Raw genomic sequence first — 22,464 nt, 5'->3', positions numbered from 1 at the left:
TTTAATATTCACATAGACCAAGGTGAGCGACACAGGCTCTTTAGAGCCTCTATTGACAGATAGAGATAAACTGTAAAAAGCAATAAATGTCGGCAAAGTAAGATCTTCAAATAAGTCAACATGACCGAAATGGTCAGTTGCCCCCTTTAGGAGTTATTGCCCTTTATAGTCAATTTTTAACCATTTTTCGTAAATTTTAGTAATCTTTTACAAAAATCTTCTCCTCTGAAACTACTGGGCCAAGTTCATTATAGATAAAGATAATTGTAAGCAGCAAGAATGTTCAGTAAAGTTAGATGTACAAACACATCACCATCACCAAAACACAATTTTGTCGTGAATCCATCTGCGTCCTTTGTTTAATATTCACATAGACCAAGGTGAATGGCACAGGCTCTAAAGAGCCTCTAGTTTCTGGAACTATACGACCTTTATTATTCCCAGGCCAGCACCCAATATTTTGAAGTACTGAGAGATTTTGTAGCTTGAAAATCTGTTGGTATCTTTTGTCGGATGAAGCCACACATGGATCATATGTTTCTTTGCTAGCACTTTGACAGTTGAAAGATGTGTTAGATTTACACGTCTAAAGTTAATTGGAGATACACTGAAAAAAATCCTGTAAAATGGCAATTGAAAAACCCTTCAAAGTTTCTATTCTGATCTGGCATATATTAAAAAGGAGATGTGGTACAGTGGTATGATCATTGCCTATGAGACAACCGTCCACAAGAGACCAAAATGACACAGAAATTAACAGATATAGGTCACCGTACGTCCTTCAACAATGAGCCAAGCCCATACCGTTTAGTCAGCTATAAAAGACCCCGAAATGGCAATGTAAAACAATTCAAACGAAAAAAAGGTCGACTTTGAAACCTTACCTACTATAATTCATGAACAAGTATAGCTTTTGAAAGTGCAGTAATGAAATTAAAAAAAAAGTTTAATAAGCATTAATCTTCGAACGTACCACGCTTTAAAATGTTTAGGTTATCATGACATGATTTATTTTTTACAAAAGTTTAGGTTATCATGACATGATTTAATTTTTACAAAAGTTTAGATATCATGACATGATTTAATTTTTACAGAAGTCCGTTGTCTAGTACTTACCACTAACAGAAACCACTGACACGTAAATTAGAATGATAAATAAACCGTATGTTGGCATCGTTTTTGTCTATTTCGTCTTATGGTAGTATCTATTAATGAACGTCGAAGGACGATAAATGTCTGTTGATTACCAACAGATGACAAAAATCACACACTTCTTTACATCCATAAATATAGAATACTTGCAATGTCTTGTATTGAAATGAAATGTGTTTACTTTCTGAATTATACGCATTACATCGTGAATGTCTGTAGAAAACATATTTACACTCATTTGATTAATCTGAACTATAGAATTTGCAAAAGAAAATTAGAACATCATATAATCTTTCAGAGACATGTAATACAAAAATAGTATTACAAGTATGTCTCTAATCCTATCTAGGACTGTTGCATTACATACTATATTAGTCCTAGATCCTATCGTAAGATGCAAAGTTTGAACTTTTGATATTTATAAAAAAAAATCCTACATATAGTTTAGTCTGCACATTCAATATTTTTCGTCATTCGTCAATGTTAAGTTTTCACGTTTATAATGACTATTTTTCAAATACTATATGATTATATGGGTGTAAGCGGCATTACTCAAAACACCAACATACCAATAACATCAATCAATGTGTATTTCAGACGTTTCCAACACCTATTTTTGGTTGGTTTGGTAAACAAGAATCTATAAACTGGAATTTCAATTTGACTATAAACGTAATGTTTTACTATCTGATATATTTGTCGCTGGGCATGAAACAGCTTCATCAAATAAAACATTATCTTGAATACCTTGTAGAATCTTTTAACTGGAATTTCAAATTGACTAAAGCAATGTTCTGGAAAAAATTCATGTTGCTGTCTGTTGGTATTATGATTGATATATTTGTCGCTGGACTTGAAGCAGCTACATCAAATGAAAATTCTTCATGTATGTCTTGTGGAAAAATACATTTATTGAGAAATATTTTAAATTGTGAAGCTATATATTTTATTAATAACAGGTACATGACAAAGTAGAGTAACAAGAATAAGATGCAGGAGTGGAAGGGTTTAAAGCATGATATCATCATCATCATCTTCCAATAATAGTCAGGAGTCGTAGTAAATGACCAGGCGTAGGTCTGAGGGAGCCATTTTCCACACAGCTTTAATGTACAAATAAAAAGCTAGTATTTACAGTTAAAACTATCTGCATCAAATGTTGGTTTATGTGGTTGTCCTCAGGGCCGCCGCTGCCTGGAAGCTGGCCTTGAAGTCGTCCAGAGTGGTTGAGTTGGTCACCGTTGATGGCAGCTGGTTCCAATTCTGGATAGTGCGAGGAAAGAGGGACTGTCTGTACACTTCTGTTTTGATGTATATCTGCCTCAATCTGTTTGCCCCTCTGGTTTGGTGTCACTTTTGTTGATGATACTGTCGGCTTCTGGTATGGAAATCATGCAACTGATGGCCTTGTACATGATCAATAGGCGATGGTCCTTACGTCGGTCTTGTAATGATTTCCATTTGAGAAGCTGAATCATGTTGGTGACACATCCAGGGGTTTTATCTTTACAGACATAACGGGCTCCCCTTCTTTGCACTTTGACGAGTCGTTTTATGTCTTCCACTTTGTATGGGTCCCATACAGCAGACATATACTTCAAGAATGGTCGGACCAAGGATCTGTAGGTTGTTTCTCGGACTGTTTAGTTACAGTCCCTGAAGTTGCGGCGCAGGAATCCTAGAGTTCTTGATGCTTCGGCTTCTGTTATCTCTGCGTGCTTTTTCTTAGTTAGGTCTTCGCTAAGAGTAACACCAAGATATATGCTGATGTCCACAACTTCGAGTTGGTGTCCATGTAGGTAGTACTTACTGTGTCTCCAAGATGTTTTTTCGGTTGGTGCCTATTCTGATGACTGTGCATTTAGCAGGGTGAAAGCTCATCTACCATACATGTTCCCATTGCAATAGGGCAGTCATGTCTTGTTGAACGTTATTTGCATCTGCTTGATTTCTGATGTGCTTATATAACAAGCTGTCATCGGCAAAAAGGCGAACTGCAGAAGATGATACTGTGTCAGGCAGGTCGTTAATGTATATCAGGAACAAGAGTGGACCTAGGACAATGTCTTTAGGAACTCCAGAAAGAACATCTAGCTTGTCTGAGATAGAGCCTTCTACTAGCACTCTTTGAGTTCGAGATGACCAAAATGATGAAATCCACTTTTGGGTGTTTCCTCTTATCCCATAAAAACCTAGCTTGTACAAAAGGCGTTGGTGTGGCACTTCGTCGAAAGCCTTGGCAAAATCCAGTAGAATTATGTCAACCTGATCACTCCCTGTTTTCAGGGATATGGTGGGTCTACGTTTAAAGGTCTTTGAGTCCATCACAATTTTAGTGTGGTGTTAAACTTTTCTAATGTATGCTTTGTGTACATGTTATAGGTCGTACTTCTTCCTAAGACTACTATACAACACATATTGAAATAATCTCGGCTCAAATTCTGCTTGTATGAGAGTCTAGATAAGGTGTAGAGAATTATGAATAATGCCCTAAAAAAACGAAGAGAGAAAAAAAATGACAAAAAAATTAAAGGATAGAGAACAATCATGTGGTAAATTGCTCGAAATAAATGAAAGTAAAATAGTGAAATAATAATTCACCTTAAGCAGCCAATTTGGTTCAATCTTGTCAAACATGATAGGCAATTAAATATCACTGATGAATGATTCACTTTCGGCCTCATTGAGCCAGAATTGATATGACATTTCGGTTAAGCGTTTATAGCTGGAGATGGGTTACGCATGTATTCAGCTATTAAAATAAAAAGAATGTAAACATTGAAAGTGAAACAATTTGTCAAAACGTTGATAATAGTTATCAAAAGTACCAGGATTATTATTTAGCAGGTGCGGATCCACCCATTTTAAAAAGAGGGGTTCCAACTATATGTCCCTATTCAAATGCATTGATCGGCCAAAAAAAGCGAGTTCCAACCTCCGGACCCCGCCCCCTATATCCGCCAATGATTCAGACGCGCGTTTCGTCTACATAAGACTCATCAGTGACGCTCGTAACAAAATATTTATAAAGCCAAACAAAAAAAGTTGAAGAGCATTGAGGATCTGAAATTCCAAAAAGCTGTGCCAAATACGTCTATGCCTGGGATAAGAAAATCCTTAGTTTTTCGAAAAACTCAAAGTTTTGTAAATAAGAAATTTATAAAAGTGACCACATTATTGATATTCATGTGAACACCGAAGTGTTGACTACTGGGCTGGTGATCGATACCCTCGGGTACGAAACGTCCACCAGCAGTGGCATCGACCAAGTGGTGTAAATAGTTATCAAAAATACCAGGATTATTATTTAGTACACCAGACGCGCGTTTCGTCTACATGAGACTCATCAGTGATAAACGGACCTTTAACCACTGACAATCTAAAATCAAACAGACCTATTAACACCAATTGCACGTGGTCGTTATCTATTTATAAGTTATGGTAATCGGGTTATATGACCGTTGGCAGTCCTCGGGGGTCATCTCGATGAAGTCTAGACAAAATTACGCCGTGACGAAATGTTGATACATACAAATTAACAAGTCAATTCATTGTTAATTGTCACGGTTTATCAAAGTTTAGACACTTTTGAACAATTATGATTTAAACGCTGATTTGATTCGTTGTATGATATAGTACATGAGTATGTTATTTATGAAGTACATGATAACTTGAGTCAAGTTGGTTAACATGATTTTACAGCTAATGTCCCTTCCAAAAGTTAACCATTTGGATAATGAGGAATTTATAACCGGAAACCTATCATCGCTGTTTCCAACGAATTTGTTTTTATACTAACAATTCTATAAATAGAATATAATTGTCACGTGATGATAACAAAATGGCAGCAGAAATAAAGCCATCACAAAATAAGCAAGGAAACACAAGAAAACCTGTTCTAATAAGTAAATTAGAAGGTTTTCAAGATGACGTCAATATGGCAGTTATAATCCCTCGGGAAGACGGAGTTGTCACTGTCAGCGATGACAAGTAAGCTGTGCCCAAAAATTGACAGGTGCCCGTTGTGTACATTGTTCATTATAACCAATCCAATCCGGAAGCTGTTGCTACCAAGTACAATCGTCACCATTTACGCCTCTTGTTGAAAATCGAAATAAACTTGTTTCTTTTGCCTTGAATAACACTTATCAAAACCACCATGCTTTGTTGTTCATTTGGTTTTGATTAAAAATAGGGGGTGGGTTCTGTTTTTAAAGTAATGCTTATTGATGGTTTAATGATTGTTTGTATGTCTATACATATCAGTTTTATCAATGTCTGTCACTGTGACTCATAATTAATCATATACATAAAAGGTTCTCCATAGGGCATTTTAACCACTGTCCTATTTTATTTTTGTGTTCCCATGTTGTAGTGCAGCATATCAAAGTTTTACCCTTGCCCCTACATCCCAAAATTGGTATTATGTTCTCTATCTTAAGTTTGCCTCATCTGAATGTTATAAAACTTACACACAATGTTCCTATCAACAAAACACAGATCAAGGTTGAATTTCGGTGGCGTCACAATTACAGCTCTAGAGTTATGGACTTTTAAAAAGGAAAAATTGCTTCAAGAATAGTCCATTTGCCAATTACCGATTTGATTCTGTTATTACACACTTTTTAAACAAATTACTTCCCTTTGTCAATCGTAGACTGGTTCCATACCAGACAAAATTGGCTTTTGCCAATGCAAAGTATAATGAATTGAAAGCGATGTATTGGCGGTTTAACTATATTTTTTATAAAAAATAATTTCTGATGTCAAAAGTATTTAGTATAACAACAAATTAATGTAATTAAAAGATTTGAAAGCTTTAAATATTACTCACATTACACTCCTGAGGTAAATTTGCTCACTCTGCTAGCTCTCCATTATAAATGAAAATTAATGTCCCTCATAAGGGAGACAACTGAAAGAGGGATCTCTAATTACAGGGTTGATTACGGGAATTGGCAAATAATCTATTGCTGAATTTTTCTGTCCTGTTCTCAAATTTAATGTGCTTCAAACAAATGTTATGGAAATTAAAACACAATGCTCATAACCACAAAACACATATCAAATTTGAATTTTAGTGGCATCATTTTTACAGTTCTCATGTTATGCCCTTTTACAAATGTAAAAATTGCTGATTTTTTTGTTTCTGCTCTCTTAAGATTGTCTCAACTAATTGTATTGAAACCTATACACCATGTTTATCTGTACTTGGGTTATGACCCTTTATAATGTCAAATGCCTAACCAAAGCCATCATCTGTGTTCATTCCTAATTTATTTCTGTAATTTATAAAGAAGTTTTTATAAAGATATTTAATAAAGTATTGAAAAAGTCCCTGTATTGTGAAAGGCACTTAACTTTCCTACAATGTATAGTTAAGTTTTATGAAATTTTAACCCAGTCTCCTTAATCTTTATCATAAGATTTTATTAAAGTTGCATACAAGAACATACAATAAAAATCAGGAAAGGAAAAGCGCTATGCAATAAAGCAAAGTGAAATTTAAAGTCACTACAGGAAGGTTGTGATTGCCAACAAAATTTGATGTAGTCCTGGCATTTTATTCTAATTCTTCTGGGGAAAATAATCAGGAAGAAATTTTCCTGTTGCTATAGTTCTAGTGACCAGTGGTTAAATCAAATTTTCTGATCCTCTTTTAATTTAAATCTGTGAACTGTAAACTTTCACAAATGAACATAAAATAAACAGTGCAAGTAAAATTCTGAACTCTTATGTTGACGTTGGGATGTAAAACGTTTTGAATGCTAATTAAATTAATTTTAATAAGTTAATGCGAATCGAATTTCGGGTTACGTGTGAACTCAGTATTAGATTATTACAATTTCTCAAGAACAATTTTTGTTAGGAAAACTAATTATTTATTCTTAAATTTTTATCTTCAGGACATTACGAGTATGGTTAAAAAGAGATACAGGACAGTATTGGCCAAGTATTTGTCACACATTGCCTTGTAAGTTGTATTAAATGAAATATTTGTGTCCCTTCAGATTTGACCGGCTTCACCTCTGTATAAATTTTAAAATATCTGTTAAACAATATTCTAGGTCTCTACTACATTCAGTAGTTTATAATTACATCATCTAAAATAAATGTGTGTTACAAATAAGACAAACAATGTTGGAAGATCACATGGTGATTGGAAGAATGAACAGTTTAAAATCTTTTTAGAAAAAAAAAGATGGGTTATCTCGTTTGAATTGTTTTACATTGTCTTATTGCCTTAATGGGGCCTTTTAAAGCTGACTTTGCTGTATGGGCTTTGCTCATTGTTGAAAGCCGTACAGTTACCTATAGTTGTTAATGTTTGTGTCATTTTGATCTTTTGTGGATAGTTGTCTCATTGGCAATCATACCACATCTTCTTTTTTTTTTATATGATTGCAAAAACCCATATCACATAGTCAGCTGCTACAAAAGGCCCAAAAATAAAAATAAAAGCAAATCAATTCAAACAAGAAAACTAGCAGCCAATATTTATATACAAAAAATGAATGAAAAGCAACTTTGGAAGATTATTTTGGGAAATTTTGCTGCTAACCAATTTTAAAAACAAGACATGATACAAGTAAGCCAAGAGTGAGCATTCTTGTATACAAATTTATAATCAGTGAAAAAGTATGTGTATATTTAGATTATTGGACAGCTTCAAAAGTAGACTTGTTTTTTTGAATACATAAATTAATTGTTACAGCTGAGGCAGCATCATTAACATACAATGGAGAAACTAGGAGACTATTTGTTGGATTAAATAATGGAACCATTTCAGTAAGTACATGTATCAGATCCTCATATAATGTACCCTGTATTTTTAACAGTCTAATTTTTTGGATATTAGAATAAGTAAAAAATTGTCGCAAAGTATTTGACATTATGACCCTGGAGTTCTTATTATAAACAGCTGGAGGAAATTCCTTTACTATACTTTGTATACATGTTTCATGAAATAGTAACTATTTGCATTTTATTTTCTATATAGATATAGGAAGATGTGGTAGGAGTGCCAATGAGGAAACTCTCTATCCAAGTAAAAATTTATAAAAGTAAACCATTATAAGTCTAGGTATGGCCTTCAACATGGATCCTTGGCTCACACCAAACAGCAGTATATATTAACACTTAAAAATGTGAAATAAAAAAACTGGAAAAATTCAGTTTATAATCTACTAACACATTCATTTACAAAATGTATAATGTCTACTTGATATAGGTAAAGCTCCAATCCACTATAATCTGATATGTGAGCAGTACATTTAATGATTAATTCTATAGCTCAAGTTTTAGGGACAAAAGATCGATGTAGGATAAAAAACTTAAATCAAATAGTTTGGGGTGGGGTTCAACATTGCTGCAAGTTTTGTTAATCCAAAATCGATTTAAAATATATCCATATAGGAAAATCAGTTTTTCCCAAATTAAGTTAGAGAGGGGGGTTGGGGGGTCAATGAAAAAGCTGTGTGAATTAAGTTTCTTCATTGAACTTGTCCCTTACTAGGTAGAAATATACATGATATATATCATGTGAAAATATCCCATCCCTTGAAGTCTTTAGTTCTATAACAAATGAAACATTAATTGAGAATGAAAATAACTGCAAACTATCATAAGGCTGTAACATATGTGTGTTTGTTAATAAAATTGTAATGAAATTAAATACATTTATTTTATTTTTCAAGGAATTCCTGTTATCAGAAGACTATAATAAAATTACACAAATGAGAGATTATTTAGGTAACTATGATAGGATTCTTTTCTTTATTGCAATTGGTCTTGACAAAAATGGAAGATAACCATTCAAATCACTCGAGCAAAGAAGAAGTGAACAATGATTACTACCAATCATTTGTCTAATGTCTATACACTTATGAAAAAGTCAAGAGCTATAACCCACAAGGACTCAACCACCATTGGAAAAAAGCACATGAAATTCATTTATAAGGACTCAAATACAATTTGAAAAAAAAGTACATGAAATTCATTTATAAGGACTCAAACACAATTTGAATAAAAGTACTTGAAATTCATTAATAAGGACTCAAACACAATTTGAAAATAAGGTAGGTAAATAATTTCCCTGTCAAGAGTTTAAGAGTCTCATTATTTTAATGACTGAATTTTAATAGTGGAAAATCGGTTGATCAACAGGAAATATCTAATTTAGACTTCCACATACAATTAGAATGATAAAATCAAAGTCAGGTATAAATGTACAAACTCATCATATCAGTATGATAGAAAAACACATAGTTAGAAACCAAAAGTTGATATAAATAAGAGTCGTATTTATTTAGCTTTTCTTCAACATTGTTTTATTTTCAGCTCATCAAGCAAGAGTAAATTGTGTAAAATTTTCCTTGAATTGTGAATGGGTGCTTAGTTGTAGCCGAGATAAATATTTCCAGTGGCATTGTTCAGAGACTGGTAGACGATTAGGTGGATACCAAGTATCAGCATGGTGCCTTTGTGTAGAGTATCCTTTGAACAATTCTAATTTTAAAAGTTCAAAATGTTCGTTCAACTAGAATGTTGCTTGTCAAATTTCATGATATTGTTAAAGACTCCTATAGTATTTCATCATAGGTAATAGAAATGTAGTTGGTATTTAAAAAACATAAACTGTTTACATTTGGAATTATAACGGAAGATATCTAGATCAGAAGTAACTCAAAGAACACATAAAGGATCAATTTATATCAGCATTATTTTTGTACTTCTGAAAATTTCTAAAATAGCTTTCCAAAATTGGTTGGTTTACAATATATTACCATTGAAGTTTGAACACTATTACTAAATAAGTAATAAAGAAAATAAATCAAACCTAGGTGTTTTTGTTTGCAGTTTGACTGATCAGATTTTCTTGTAAACATTTTTTTTTAAGATGTTAATTTTTTTTAACAGAAAGAAAACAGCATATCAAAGAACAAGTACAGTAAATTTTTCATACAATAACCATAAATGTTCACAATATGTAGGAAACTAGGAACTTTATAGGTCTTAGATATCATTTATCAATGTATCCTTAATAAATATTACAGATTTGATGAACAATCAAAATATGCTTTTGTTGGAGATTATTCTGGGCAGATATCAGTGTTAAAAATTTCAAATACAAATTTTGATTTAATAGTGACTTTAAAGGGTCATTCAGGTATGTTTAATATTTATTTCATTCAACCAACCTTCACCGTTAAACAGTATAACCATAGCAAAGATCAAAATCATTCACATTCTTACACTATACTATTTTAAATATATTTGTATGTATATTAACATTTTCATTTTAAAAATATAACTTCTTCCAAATTTCATTTTAAAATTTCGTTCAGATGATGCATTTTGATCAGATATGATCATTATGATATTTTGTTTAAGAAATAATTGATGCAAGCTAAACTTTATTGTAGTTTTAACATGGGTAGGCATTATATTCGTGATTAATTATGCCTGAGGGATAGTGAAGGCTAAAATAACAAGAATATAATGCCTACCCATGTTAAAACTACAATAAAGTATTGCTTGCATCAATTATTTCGATTCTGATTAGGACAATTAAGGTAATATCTATGTCCGATGTATATAAGTGTACAGCGTTTGTGTAAGCTCTTCTATGAACCTCCCTTTTTTGTTTGTAAAAAAGCAAATGACTGGTAATGTGATTTTTCAGAGGGAGGAGTTTGAACAGCCAGCATGAACAGCTGTCATATCTAGGTCGAATATGTCAATTTCCATTTGCAACACATTACAGTCATAATAAATGAATTAGTAACAAGATGTGCATCATTTAAGAGTTTGGAAGTGTTTTAAGTTAATGAAATATATTAAATGCATGCCAATTTGATAAAATTCATTATGCCGCAGTAGTCAATATACACATTTGCAAACAAATTTTATTGGATATAGAGAATGGGTTTATTCACAAAGCAAAAGAAGCGCCTCATATTAGAATCTTGTGTTATTTCTGTTTCATCATATATAATAAAAAATGTTTGATGGCTTATCATATGAATGCTATTTATATCCATTAACAGGTAGTGTTAGGAGTTTATCATGGGACATCAATAGAAGCTGGTTATTCTCTGGAAGTTTTGATCAGTCTGCTATAGTTTGGGATATAGGGGGAAGAAGAGGTACAGCTTTTGAATTACAAGGTCACAGGTAGGTTTATTGTTTAGGCTAAAGGTTTTAAGAACAATTATACATAAAATAGAGAATGGAAATGAAGAATGTGTCAAAGAGACAACAACCAGACCATAGAAAAAAACAACAGCAGAAGGTCACCAACAGGTCTTCAATGTAGCGAGAAATTCTCGCACCTGGAGACGTCCTTCAGCTGGCCCCTAAACAAATATATACTAGTTCAATGATAATGAACGCCATACTACATATATATATTAAAAAAAAAAAGGAGATTTGGTATGATTGAAAGGAGGCAAGTATCCATTAGAGATCCAAAAGAGGAGGATGTTAACATTTATACGGGACTGTATGGCTTTCAATAATGAGCTTTGTATTTTTTGGACCAATTAATAAACACATTACATTTAAGAATCTTCAATTATGGACAAGGTTGTACATCTTATGGCAAGTTCTTAATACCCCTAATACAAAACGTGAAGGATTCAAGAGGGAAGGCAAAGATCTAATATCAAAAACAATTTCTAAGTAGGAACAAAAACTAAAAAGGTTACAAACCCTGTGGGAATACCTGAATTATGACATGCACTTAAAATATTTATGAATGTGTGAGTACCTTTTTAATAACAAATGATAAAGGTTTGTCAATTTTGTCAAAGAGACAACATCAACACAACCAAAGAGCATTAAACAGCCCAAGCTCACCAATGGGTTTCGAACTCAGCAAGAAAAATCCCTCACCAAAGGTGGGGTTCAGCTGGCTCCTAAAAAGAATGTGTACTAGTTATTTAGTATTTTTTCATTTCAGAGTTTCATTTTTGATATCAAATGATAAAGGTAGTATTGACTTGCATTGATATGGTTGATGTTTAAATCTCATGACATGAGGACATGGTACAAAAGAAATCTTTTAGCATATCTGTATATTTGATTATTTCAGGGATAAAGTATTAGGTTTGGCGTATGCAGCAGGCTGTAAACAATTACTGACTGGTTCAGATGATTGTATATTAGGGATATGGAATATGGAAGCTGAAAGACAAGAGGTTAGTTTCATAAGGCCTACTAAAGAGATAACAAACTTTACGTGAACTAACATCATCTGTTTAAAATTGCATAGTCTAAATCATAAGTCATAAGAATTCTTAAGGTATTACTATTGTGGATTCATAAATCGTTGGATACCAAATGTCGTGTTTAGTTGATACAGATCAACCACAAATTTAGATATATTCAACCAAATAAAAAAAATCAGGTTGTATGCTGAATAATTATGTAAAAACCACCAAAATCATGTATTCACCAAAAGACGAGATTTCTGCAATCAACAAGTACCCACAAAATAAAAGAATCTGCTGTAGTTCATGTTTTTATTTTGCAGATATTATTTTAAGTAGAAAATGTAATGAAATAATAAGGGTAATGGAAAATAAAGGCTTCCTTTTATGTTTGACAGAGAAACAGCAGTTTTATCTTTTATAAAATTGAGAATGGAAATGGGGAATGTGTCAAAGAGACAACAATCCGGCCAAACAGCAGAAAAAAGCTGAAGACCACAATGGGTCTTCAATACAGCTAGAAATTCCTGCCACTGGAGGCGTGCTTCAGCTGGCCCCTAATCAAAAATGTATACCAGTTCTTATGCATATTGTAATTTGTTGCTGTATATCCCAATTTTTTCACTTTCAGACTCCAGGATGGGAAGAAAGTGATACTTGTCAAAAATGTGAATCACCATTCTTCTGGAATGTTAGGAGAATTTGGGAGAGTAAAACAATGGGTGTACGACAGGTAATTTTTCAGACTTAACAAGACACATAGAATGATTAAAATAGTCTTACAGGCTTAACAGAAGTGTTACGCAAATAGAATGAGAAAAATGTCATGATAATCTAACTCATAAAGTATTGTAAGATTTTGTTATTAAGGTAGATAACCAGGTTATGATTTGTGTTCACTTCATCTTTAAACTTTAGTATAAATATGATGAAAAGTTTTAAAATTATATACCAAATTTACATGTTATAGTGCACTGAGTATAGAGATGTGATATTGTGAAATTAGCACGTTCTCAGGTTAAGTAAAGCTTTTGGTTTAGGTAGTTTACCATGAGGTTAAGGTCATATCTCCTTGAATACTTAAAACACTTTTTCGTTGTAATGCAAACTTTAATTTTTTTAGTTCAAATTAAATTTTTACCAGGTTTGAATGTTAACATGAAAGTATGAGCAGGGCAGGATGTTCTATAATTCTATTAATATATATTCTTATTTATCATTTAATCCGTACATATTTGCAATGGATTGTTGAGTCTACTGTGGCACCAAATACATGAATTTTTCCTATCCTAAATAATATGTGACAAATTGGTAAAGAATATATTAATAAAATGGAAACATTTGTGAAAAATATTGTTCTTCTATTTCAGCATCATTGTAGAAAATGTGGCAAAGCTGTTTGTAATAAATGTAGTGAAAAGAAATCCAGACTACCAATTTTAGGTTTTGAGTATGATGTACGGGTATGTGAAGAATGTTTTGCCAGCATATCACCTGAAGAGTAAGTCTAAATTGTAGGAATTAAAGTGGTCAGTCAATAGTTCACATCATCACCATATCTGGTATTCATATACTGTGTATTCATTTATTTTTGTGGGTATCAATTTTCCTGGATGGAGGAAAACTTGCATTGTCAAGGTATTTGATTTTGTGGTTTTGATAATCTCTCCATACAAAGCCTATAGAAAAATTTGCAATTCATTAAACATTTAAATTCATGTGTCACCTGTATCAAGGAAATAAACTCATCATAGATACCAGGATTGCAATTTTTTATTAACGCCAAACGCACGTTTCGTCTACAAAAGACTCATCAGTGACACTTGAACAAAAAATGTTAAAAAAAAACAAATAAAGTATGTAACCCACGAAAATCGATATCCAATGAATTATAATGAATCCACAGTATGCTTAAAAAAAATTATGGATATTTGTTCAAAACATATATATATTCAAATATGCTGAGTGGAAATGATATTTTAGATTTTGGGGAGGGTTCTAATATTAAAAATGAATTGTAGATTTTTTTTTCTACTGTTAGTTATTCTAACATCAATCTTTTTATGTTTGAAATTTTAATGAATCAAAATCAATCATTAATGTAGCTTACTTGTTTAAAAGCTTGAAAGTTGAAGTCATATTTCTTCTTTTACTGTTGGGGATCATATTTAAATACACATTAGTCTTCTTCAAAATCGCAAGTCCACATCCCAGCTGGTGAGAAAACGGAAGTAGTTCTTTAATATGTTACAATTTAACTTCAAAAAAACATGTATTTATACATTGAATTTCATGTGTATTTAATCCTCATTTACAATCTATTTTTCTTTGATTTATTCCTATTATAGATATACAAGCCTATTGAGTTTTGCATAAACCTGTTAAAATTGCACCAAATGTATATTCAAACAGAATGATTGCTAACATGATTGTGTTTTACAGGAAAGCCCCACTAGCAACATTTCATGACATGAAGCATCCTATACAGTATATGTATTTAGAGGAAACAAGAAAAAGACTTCTTACTGTAGGAAAAGATAGAGTTGTCAAGGTAAGTTATTATAGAGATTGATTAATGGAAAGTTTGAATATTATTCCCATCACTAATTTTTATGCCCCTGATCCTGTAGTGAAGGAAACATTAAGTTTTAACCTTGTCCGTCTGTCGTCAGTAACAATCAAATTTGATTTTCGTTCTCTAACTTTTGTTTGCCTCAACCAAATGTTATAACTTATTACCACAAAACACAGATCAAGTTTGACTTTTGGTGGTGTCACTCTTACTGTTCTGAAATTATGCCCCTTTATAAATGTTAAAGTTGCTGAATTGTTTTGTTTCTGTTCTTTAACTTAAGTTTACCTCAACTAAATCATATTAAACTAATAAACAATGCTTATAACCACAAAACTCAGATCAAGTACAAGTTTGGGTTGCATCAATTTTACAGTTCTTGAGTTATGGCCCTTTTTAATGTCATATGCAAGTGGGAGCATCATCTGTATCCCATGTACACATTCCCCATTTATTTTTATATGAATCACACGACCTCTTAACAAATTAAAACAAATTAAAATTAACAAAAATCTTTTAAAACCAATTTGATAGATGATTAACTCTTTTGGACATCACGATCATTGTAGCAACACTTCTGAATGTTAAAAATCTAATGGTCAAACAGTTGATGAAAGATGAAGTTATAATAGTCACTATAGATGAATCACAACTATTCAAAGGTCATTTTTGTTTCTTTTTACAGATATGGGATGTAAGTCAAGTCCTGCATTGAAGATTGCTGTATTAGAATGTAGAAACAAACACAGAACAAAAACCTTATTTTGATGTAATCATGTGACCATGACTTGTTGTCATGTGACTTAAACCAATACTGTAGACATATAAAAGATAGATAAACCCTCCATATAATAATGCTGAGGGACAATCATTTTATTTTGCTGGAAATCCTCATTATAACTTGCTCACTTATGAAAACAACCAGACAACTGCTGAGAGTTAAGTAAGAGTTGACAGCTTAAACTGTTTATTTGTTAACTTTTTTTCTACAAATATATGATTTATGGCATTCAGTGAAGAAGATTTTGCTTCTACCGTTTGCTAGTATAAGTCAGATCAACATCTGAAGTCCATATAAAGATGTAATCTTTGTGCTTCTTCAGAAATTGAGAGGTGGTGACATTTAAGGGAATACAAAAATGCAACCGGATGAAAACATTAATTGGATCTATTAATTTTAAATATTTAATTTCATTTAAAGTGCCATCACATTAGATAAAACTTGCATTTTTCGCAGTTGTCAGTTATCACTACTAAATGCCAATATTAATTTGTGAATCAATAGTAGCAATCCAAATAATAAAGAAAAAAAAATTGTTATGTATCATTTTGCTCACTTTGACATTGACCCTCTTTGTGTGCTTCGAAACTTTTATTTTTTTTTGTAATTAGGAAGTAGACCAAAGTGGTGGGACCAATTTATTTGTTTATTAGCTTCATGAAAAATTAGTTAGAGGGGATTTCAAGAGTAGAAATAATAACGTAGGAATTATTTATAATTTTTTAAAATATGGACAATGGCTATTGAATAATGAATAAGAGACCCTCTCAATCCGATTGCTCAAAGTTCAAAGGAAATAAGGCTTTATTCTATAGGATATATATAGCATGTTGCTGAAAGTTATATTCAAAAGGTCTATCTCTAGTAATAGTGAAACATGTTAAAAATCCAGGAATTAATCTAGTCATGTTGTATAAAATCATTTCAGAATCTAAAGCATTCTGGGTAATATTTTTAAAGGTATACACTAAAATATTGTAATATTGGCTTACAATTTCAGAAAAAAAACTGGATTTATTCTGCAAATATTTTAGCATTTTTTTATTTTTTTTATTTTAGGGAACAGTGAAATTACCCATAATTAATGCTTTAGAGTTTGAAAAAGTTTTTTTTTATGAATAGTGTAGATTCATCATTATTGAGTAGATAGTTATCATTTCAAAGCTTTCTTTTACTCTTTAAGGAGACTCTGGTAGTTAATTGTGTTAGTGAATGTAGTCATTATTTAAGGGGTCATCCATAATTGTCAACCATTTTCCAAAGTGTACAAAACATACACTTTTTCAAACCCCCCACCCTCCCTCAAAAAGTGTACATCAACCATTTTCAGATTTCAAGACAAGAAGCAATCATTTTTAATAAAAAAAAATATCCTGTCTATCATAGTTTAGTTTAATATAGAAATTTGCATTGAAAAAAACAATATCTGACTGTTTTATATAGTGATAAAAAAATGTGTACGGTAAAAATGTTGAATTTTTAACGCTTTGTACACTTTGGAAAATGGTTGGCAATTATGGATGACCCCTAAGCATTATTTTGTTTGATTTTAGAATCTAGGAAGAATGTTTTGCTTTATATTTTTTTACATGCTTTTTTTGGTGCAGTATAGTTTCATTATTATTTTTAAGAATAATGTTATGAGATTATGAATTTCATTACTATTACTAGCGTACTGTGTAAGGCTGTAAATAGATACAAATGTTGGACAATATTAGATAGAAGTGTAATGTGTGCCATTGTTAAGATGAGATTGTAAGTATGAAAGCAAATTTAAACAAATTTTATTGAAATATTTACCTTATAATGTATTTTCTGCAAATGTAGTGGAAAATGAGTTTGATATGGCTTCAAAATATTTGTTGTTAAGCTTTTCCTTAGGTTACAAAGTTTTGTGAAAATGTTTTTTTTATAAACTAACATTTGTTTTATTTTGTCTTATAAAACTTTTCCCCCGGATACAGTTTAATATGGTATGATAAAATTTGATTAATAATGACACAAAAATAATAAGGTACTTTGTTTTCAAATGAAAATTAAGTTGAAGAAAAATACCTTTCATGAGCAAACTTCAAATTGTCTGTACAATACTAAAAATTTATGAATTTTTACTATTTAGTCATTGCTGCTTGCATACAATTAATACAATCAAAGTGATTAATAGAATTTTAGCAAAACCTATCCTGTTGCAATAATAAAAAGTCAATAAAGTTTCTTTTTTTTTAATGTGAAAAATCCCAAATCTGAATGAAAGATTAATTATGAAGGTTTTACTGTAAATTACATATTAGTTTTGTAACGTTTGCTTTGCTGCCTTTTGTCTATTTATCTGTGATATGTGTATTATTCTGTGTAAAAACTATGTAATATAAATGTGTTTTCCAATTTCTGAATAACTATTGTACTAAAACCACAGAATTTAATCATTATATAATTCATAAAACTAATATTAAATTGCTGATTAATATTGTGAGGAATTCATTCATTATTTGTTGTTTCAGTAAATATATATATTCTGTCACCCTTGTCATACATGGGAGGCTTATTTTTGTCCATTTTGTCCCTCCTTCACAAAATTTTTATAGTGTAAATTCTTCTGCAATTTATAATGGGAATTGAATGAAACACAGCAGAGTTCTTTGTCCTGTATACAGCTGTGGGCCTCATGTTAAATGATTATGTTTTTGTCCTGTCTGAATGTCCCTAACAAATTTTTAAAAGTTAGTTAAGTTCTGCCATACTTTAGATCACAAGGATTAGAATGTGAACAAGCTACAGCCACAAAAGGAGTAATACAGCCTAGGTCTTTACGTTTTGAATACTTGCATTAACATTGATTTATTACGTTAAACTTTGAAATAAAAATAATGAACTCATGTCAAACTTTAAATAAAGTTGCAGAAACAGGCATTATGTATAGGATGAAATTCAGTGAATGCTCTTGAGGTGTTGTTTGTAGATAAAAATACATTTAACTTTTTTGCTAATTTATATTTTTAATAGGTAACATCCAATATGATATATTCACAATAGAATAATGATTTTTCTCATTAGAAAATGCCCCATTGTATTATAAATCAGATGCATTTTTGTAAACATTGAAATTCTTTCTTTTACATGTTTTTTTTCCCAGCAGATTATTTTCCCCCATTTATTGTTAAACTAGTACATGTATAAGAATTTTGGTAATATTTTTAAATATGAAGAATTTGTAACATATGAGATTTATATATAATGTAAACCACTTATAAAGCAAACTGAGATTCATTTACACAACTCTACTGAGTAGAAAAATATTGCAAATATAAATTGTTGGAAACATGGCATTCTATAGATCATCTTTTATATGAATAAATAAAAAATGTCAGAAAGTTAGAAAAGTAAACACTATTGGCAAGAAAGGGCTTATTATGACAAAGTGTCGGTGAAAAATAAGTTGGGTTGCAGTATAGATAAAGTACTAAAACATTTGAGAATTTATATGATTATTTTTTCGTGTTCTAGATTTTGAACTTAAATTCATCATTTTGTGATAAGATAGTAAAAATAGGAACTGATTGCAGACAGTTAAAGGTTCAATAAGTAAAACACTATCTGTTGTTCTGTATGTGTTTACAAACTGCCAAAAACATCGCTTTTATGGTAAAAATGAAAATTAAAAAAACAAATATTTTGTTCTGTAAAATATGAAGTCTACATAATTGTTTGTATTGTTTTATTGTTGATTGATGTAATGTCCATAGGGCAATAAAAAGATTCACCTGAAAATTGCTTTGTTGTTCATCCCATTCATGAATGAGGTCAGTATTGTCAACTTTTTAAAGGTTTTTCTTCAAAGGCTTTTCAAACAAACACATGTTGTTCATTTAAGCTTAAGATCACAAATTGGATTAATTAATATTAGTAGTTTTCATAATGAATTGATATGTTAAAACTCTTCAAAGATACAAGGCTTATAACTTTGTTTGCCAGTCAAATTTCTTCTACAAAAGAGCTACGAAAAAATTGAGCAGTCTACAAAAAGAGACCTATACCCCAAGGCCCCACCCCTAAAAATGAAGTTAAGATGCTGCTCTGAAATTAGATTTTGAGAAATGACATTTTTAGATTTTTAACCGGATTTTGGTGACAAAAATGTCGGTTATTGATTTGGGGATGCTCGGCGGGCGGGCGGCAATCAAATGTTTCGTGCATTAACTCATGAACCGTTCAACCAAAGCTTTTAAAATTTTAATATGTTGTTACTGACAACTAAATGAAGGTCAAGTTCAATAATGGCGATTTTGACTTTTACTGTTCAGGAGTTATGGTTCTTGAAAGATTGAAAAATGGTGTTTCCAGTCGTGTCCGTGCATTTACGCATGAACTGTTCTACCAAAGCTTCTTAAATTTTAATATGTTGTTACTGGTGACAAAATGGAGGTCAAGTTCAATAATGACGATTTTGACTTTTACCGTTCAGGAGTTATGGTTCTTGAAAGATTGAAAAATGGTGTTTCCAGTCGTGTCCGTGCATTTTCTCATGAACCGTTGAACCAAAGCTTTTCAAATTCTTATATGTTGTTGTTGATGACAAAATAGAGGTCAAGTTCAATAATGATGATTTTGACTTTTACTGTTCAGTAGTTATGGTTCTTGAAAGATTGAAAAATGGTGTTTCCAGTCGTGGCTGTGCATTTTCTCATGAACCATTCTACCAAAGCTTTTTAAATTTTAATATGTTGTTACTGATAATGACCTCATTTTAATGGTTCAGTGGTAAAAGTTAAGTGTTTGAGTTTTTGGTCTTTTTTTCTAATTCTCTACAATAGGTCAACTTTATTTGGTGTAAGGAAATATTTTATGATCTGTATGTCAGTCGCACAGGTTTTATTTGACCTTGACCTGATTTTCATGTTTCATTGCTAAGTGTTAAGTATTTTTGTTTTGGTCTATTTTTCCTAATTTATAAGCAATAGGTCAACTATATTTGTTGTATGGAAGAATTGTTAGCTGTATATGTCTGCCTGGCATGGTTCATCTGACCTTGACCTCACTTTCATCAATGTTTAGTCTTCTTTGTTAATGTTGATTTATGTGACAGTTGTAATAAAGCTTTATATTTATGATTATCAACATAATATCAACAACTGAGAAAAATGTGACGAAAGTTTCATGGGACGGACTGACGGACTGACGACGGACTGACAGACTGACAGACAGAGGTAAAACAGTATACCCCCCTTTTTTTAAAGCGGGGGTATAATAATTAGTAAAGAAGGCGAGACAATTCAGAAACCAACAAATTAAAGCATTAAAATTAAGAATTCTGTCATCTTTGAGAAGGTTTGATAACTTTACAGCTCTGTTTTGTACTTTTCCTTGAATGATACAATTTCTATGCCATCATATCAACTAACTCATTTATTAATTTCTTTTCCAGTGTCATTCATATGTTTGGTCAGAATGATTTTGTCATACTCTTCCTGTAATTTCTTTCTTTTGTTGCTACATTTGTTAGGCTCTTTTCTTTTTTTTCCAATTAAAGAAGGAAAATGTTCTTTATCAAAAATAATTTTATTGTACTAATCAACAGTAATTAAAAGTATATAATATTTAACAATGAATATAATAATTATGAGTAAATAATCATATGGATTTGCTTCTGATTAAAATAAACTTGTAAGACTATAGAGTTGAAATTAATATAAACAATTTCAATGTTACAACATTATACAACCGTATGCCCTATTTTGTCAATCAACTTGTGTAACAATTATTTCATTTGGCATACATATAAAAAATAAATCATACATTAATGGTCAAGGGATATACAAGTACCTTGTCCCCTTCCAGTGGGGGATCAAGAAATTTATTATAAGAGGGGGGAACCAGTGAATGACCCTATTAGGGGGCAGCTCCTGTCATGCTTCAGTAATTTTCTATATAATCAACCAAATATTTCCCACAAAAGGGGAGGAGAGAATACATATGAAGTAAACATATTTATTTTTCTCAAAGCACGTAATAATTTTTGAATCTTTATCCATTCTTTATCATTTTTTGTTTGTTAAGGAAGCTGGCTTGTCATGTTTTGGATCTTTTGTCAGATTTTCAGAATCCTCTGGTTTTATCCATTTAAATGCCTTGAAAAAATTTGCCCGGTGACCCCCACTTTTCTTTTTGAAATTCTTTAACATGTATAATGATAAGCCATCTGTAAAAGTCTTATAAAAATTTAATTACTTTTTAACAGTTTTTGAGAAGTTTAACTTGTCAATGATAAAGCTATGAAAAGTCAAGAGAGAATATTTTCCCGCCAAAATTTCAATGACTCTTATCTCGAAAACAAGCACGGTGACATATATATTTATTTGACTTTTTGGATTCCTTTATTAGTCCCTTATCAATATAAACTAGTGTTTTGAAAAGTTAATTACTTTGAAACTGAGAAGCGAGCTCCCTTAAAGAAGGACCATGACCTCATTGTCAACCGGGGTAAGTGTTTCATCATATGCTGAGAATTTTTGTAAATATTGTCATTATTGATGAATCAACCCCAATTGGCAAAGACTGATAGGTTAATGATAAATTCTGTGTTTTTTATTCTTTTTTCAATGAGAAATATTTTCATTTTTGTAAAGAGGAATATATATTGAAAATATATTATTTGCAATAATAAAATAACAGTTGTTACCTTATAAAAGGTTTGTAAAAATAACACCAAAATACAATGGTAGTTTCTGTCATATTAAAACAATATCAAA

At 31.4% G+C, this 22,464-nt stretch overlaps 1 protein-coding gene across 1 annotated transcript; it reads left to right on the top strand.

Annotated features, from left to right (window-relative positions):
* Positions 1 to 4,980: 4,980 nt before the first annotated feature.
* On the top strand, positions 4,981 to 16,439 carry LOC134711557 (WD repeat and FYVE domain-containing protein 2-like). The gene is made up of 12 exons (XM_063572210.1): positions 4,981 to 5,142; positions 7,059 to 7,126; positions 7,868 to 7,941; positions 8,850 to 8,904; positions 9,493 to 9,643; positions 10,209 to 10,321; positions 11,202 to 11,328; positions 12,248 to 12,353; positions 12,997 to 13,098; positions 13,736 to 13,866; positions 14,808 to 14,916; positions 15,623 to 16,439. The coding sequence occupies exons 1-12, from the start codon at positions 4,994 to 4,996 to the stop codon at positions 15,650 to 15,652; spliced, it is 1,215 nt and encodes a 404-aa protein (XP_063428280.1). The 5' UTR covers positions 4,981 to 4,993; the 3' UTR covers positions 15,653 to 16,439.
* The last annotated feature ends 6,025 nt before the right edge of the window (positions 16,440 to 22,464 follow it).

Source organism: Mytilus trossulus, chromosome 3 (genome assembly GCF_036588685.1).
Source record: "Mytilus trossulus isolate FHL-02 chromosome 3, PNRI_Mtr1.1.1.hap1, whole genome shotgun sequence".
In the NCBI taxonomy this organism is placed as follows: domain Eukaryota; kingdom Metazoa; phylum Mollusca; class Bivalvia; order Mytilida; family Mytilidae; genus Mytilus; species Mytilus trossulus.
Note: the sequence above shows the minus strand (reverse complement) of the source record. Positions and strands in the feature narration are given on the sequence as shown.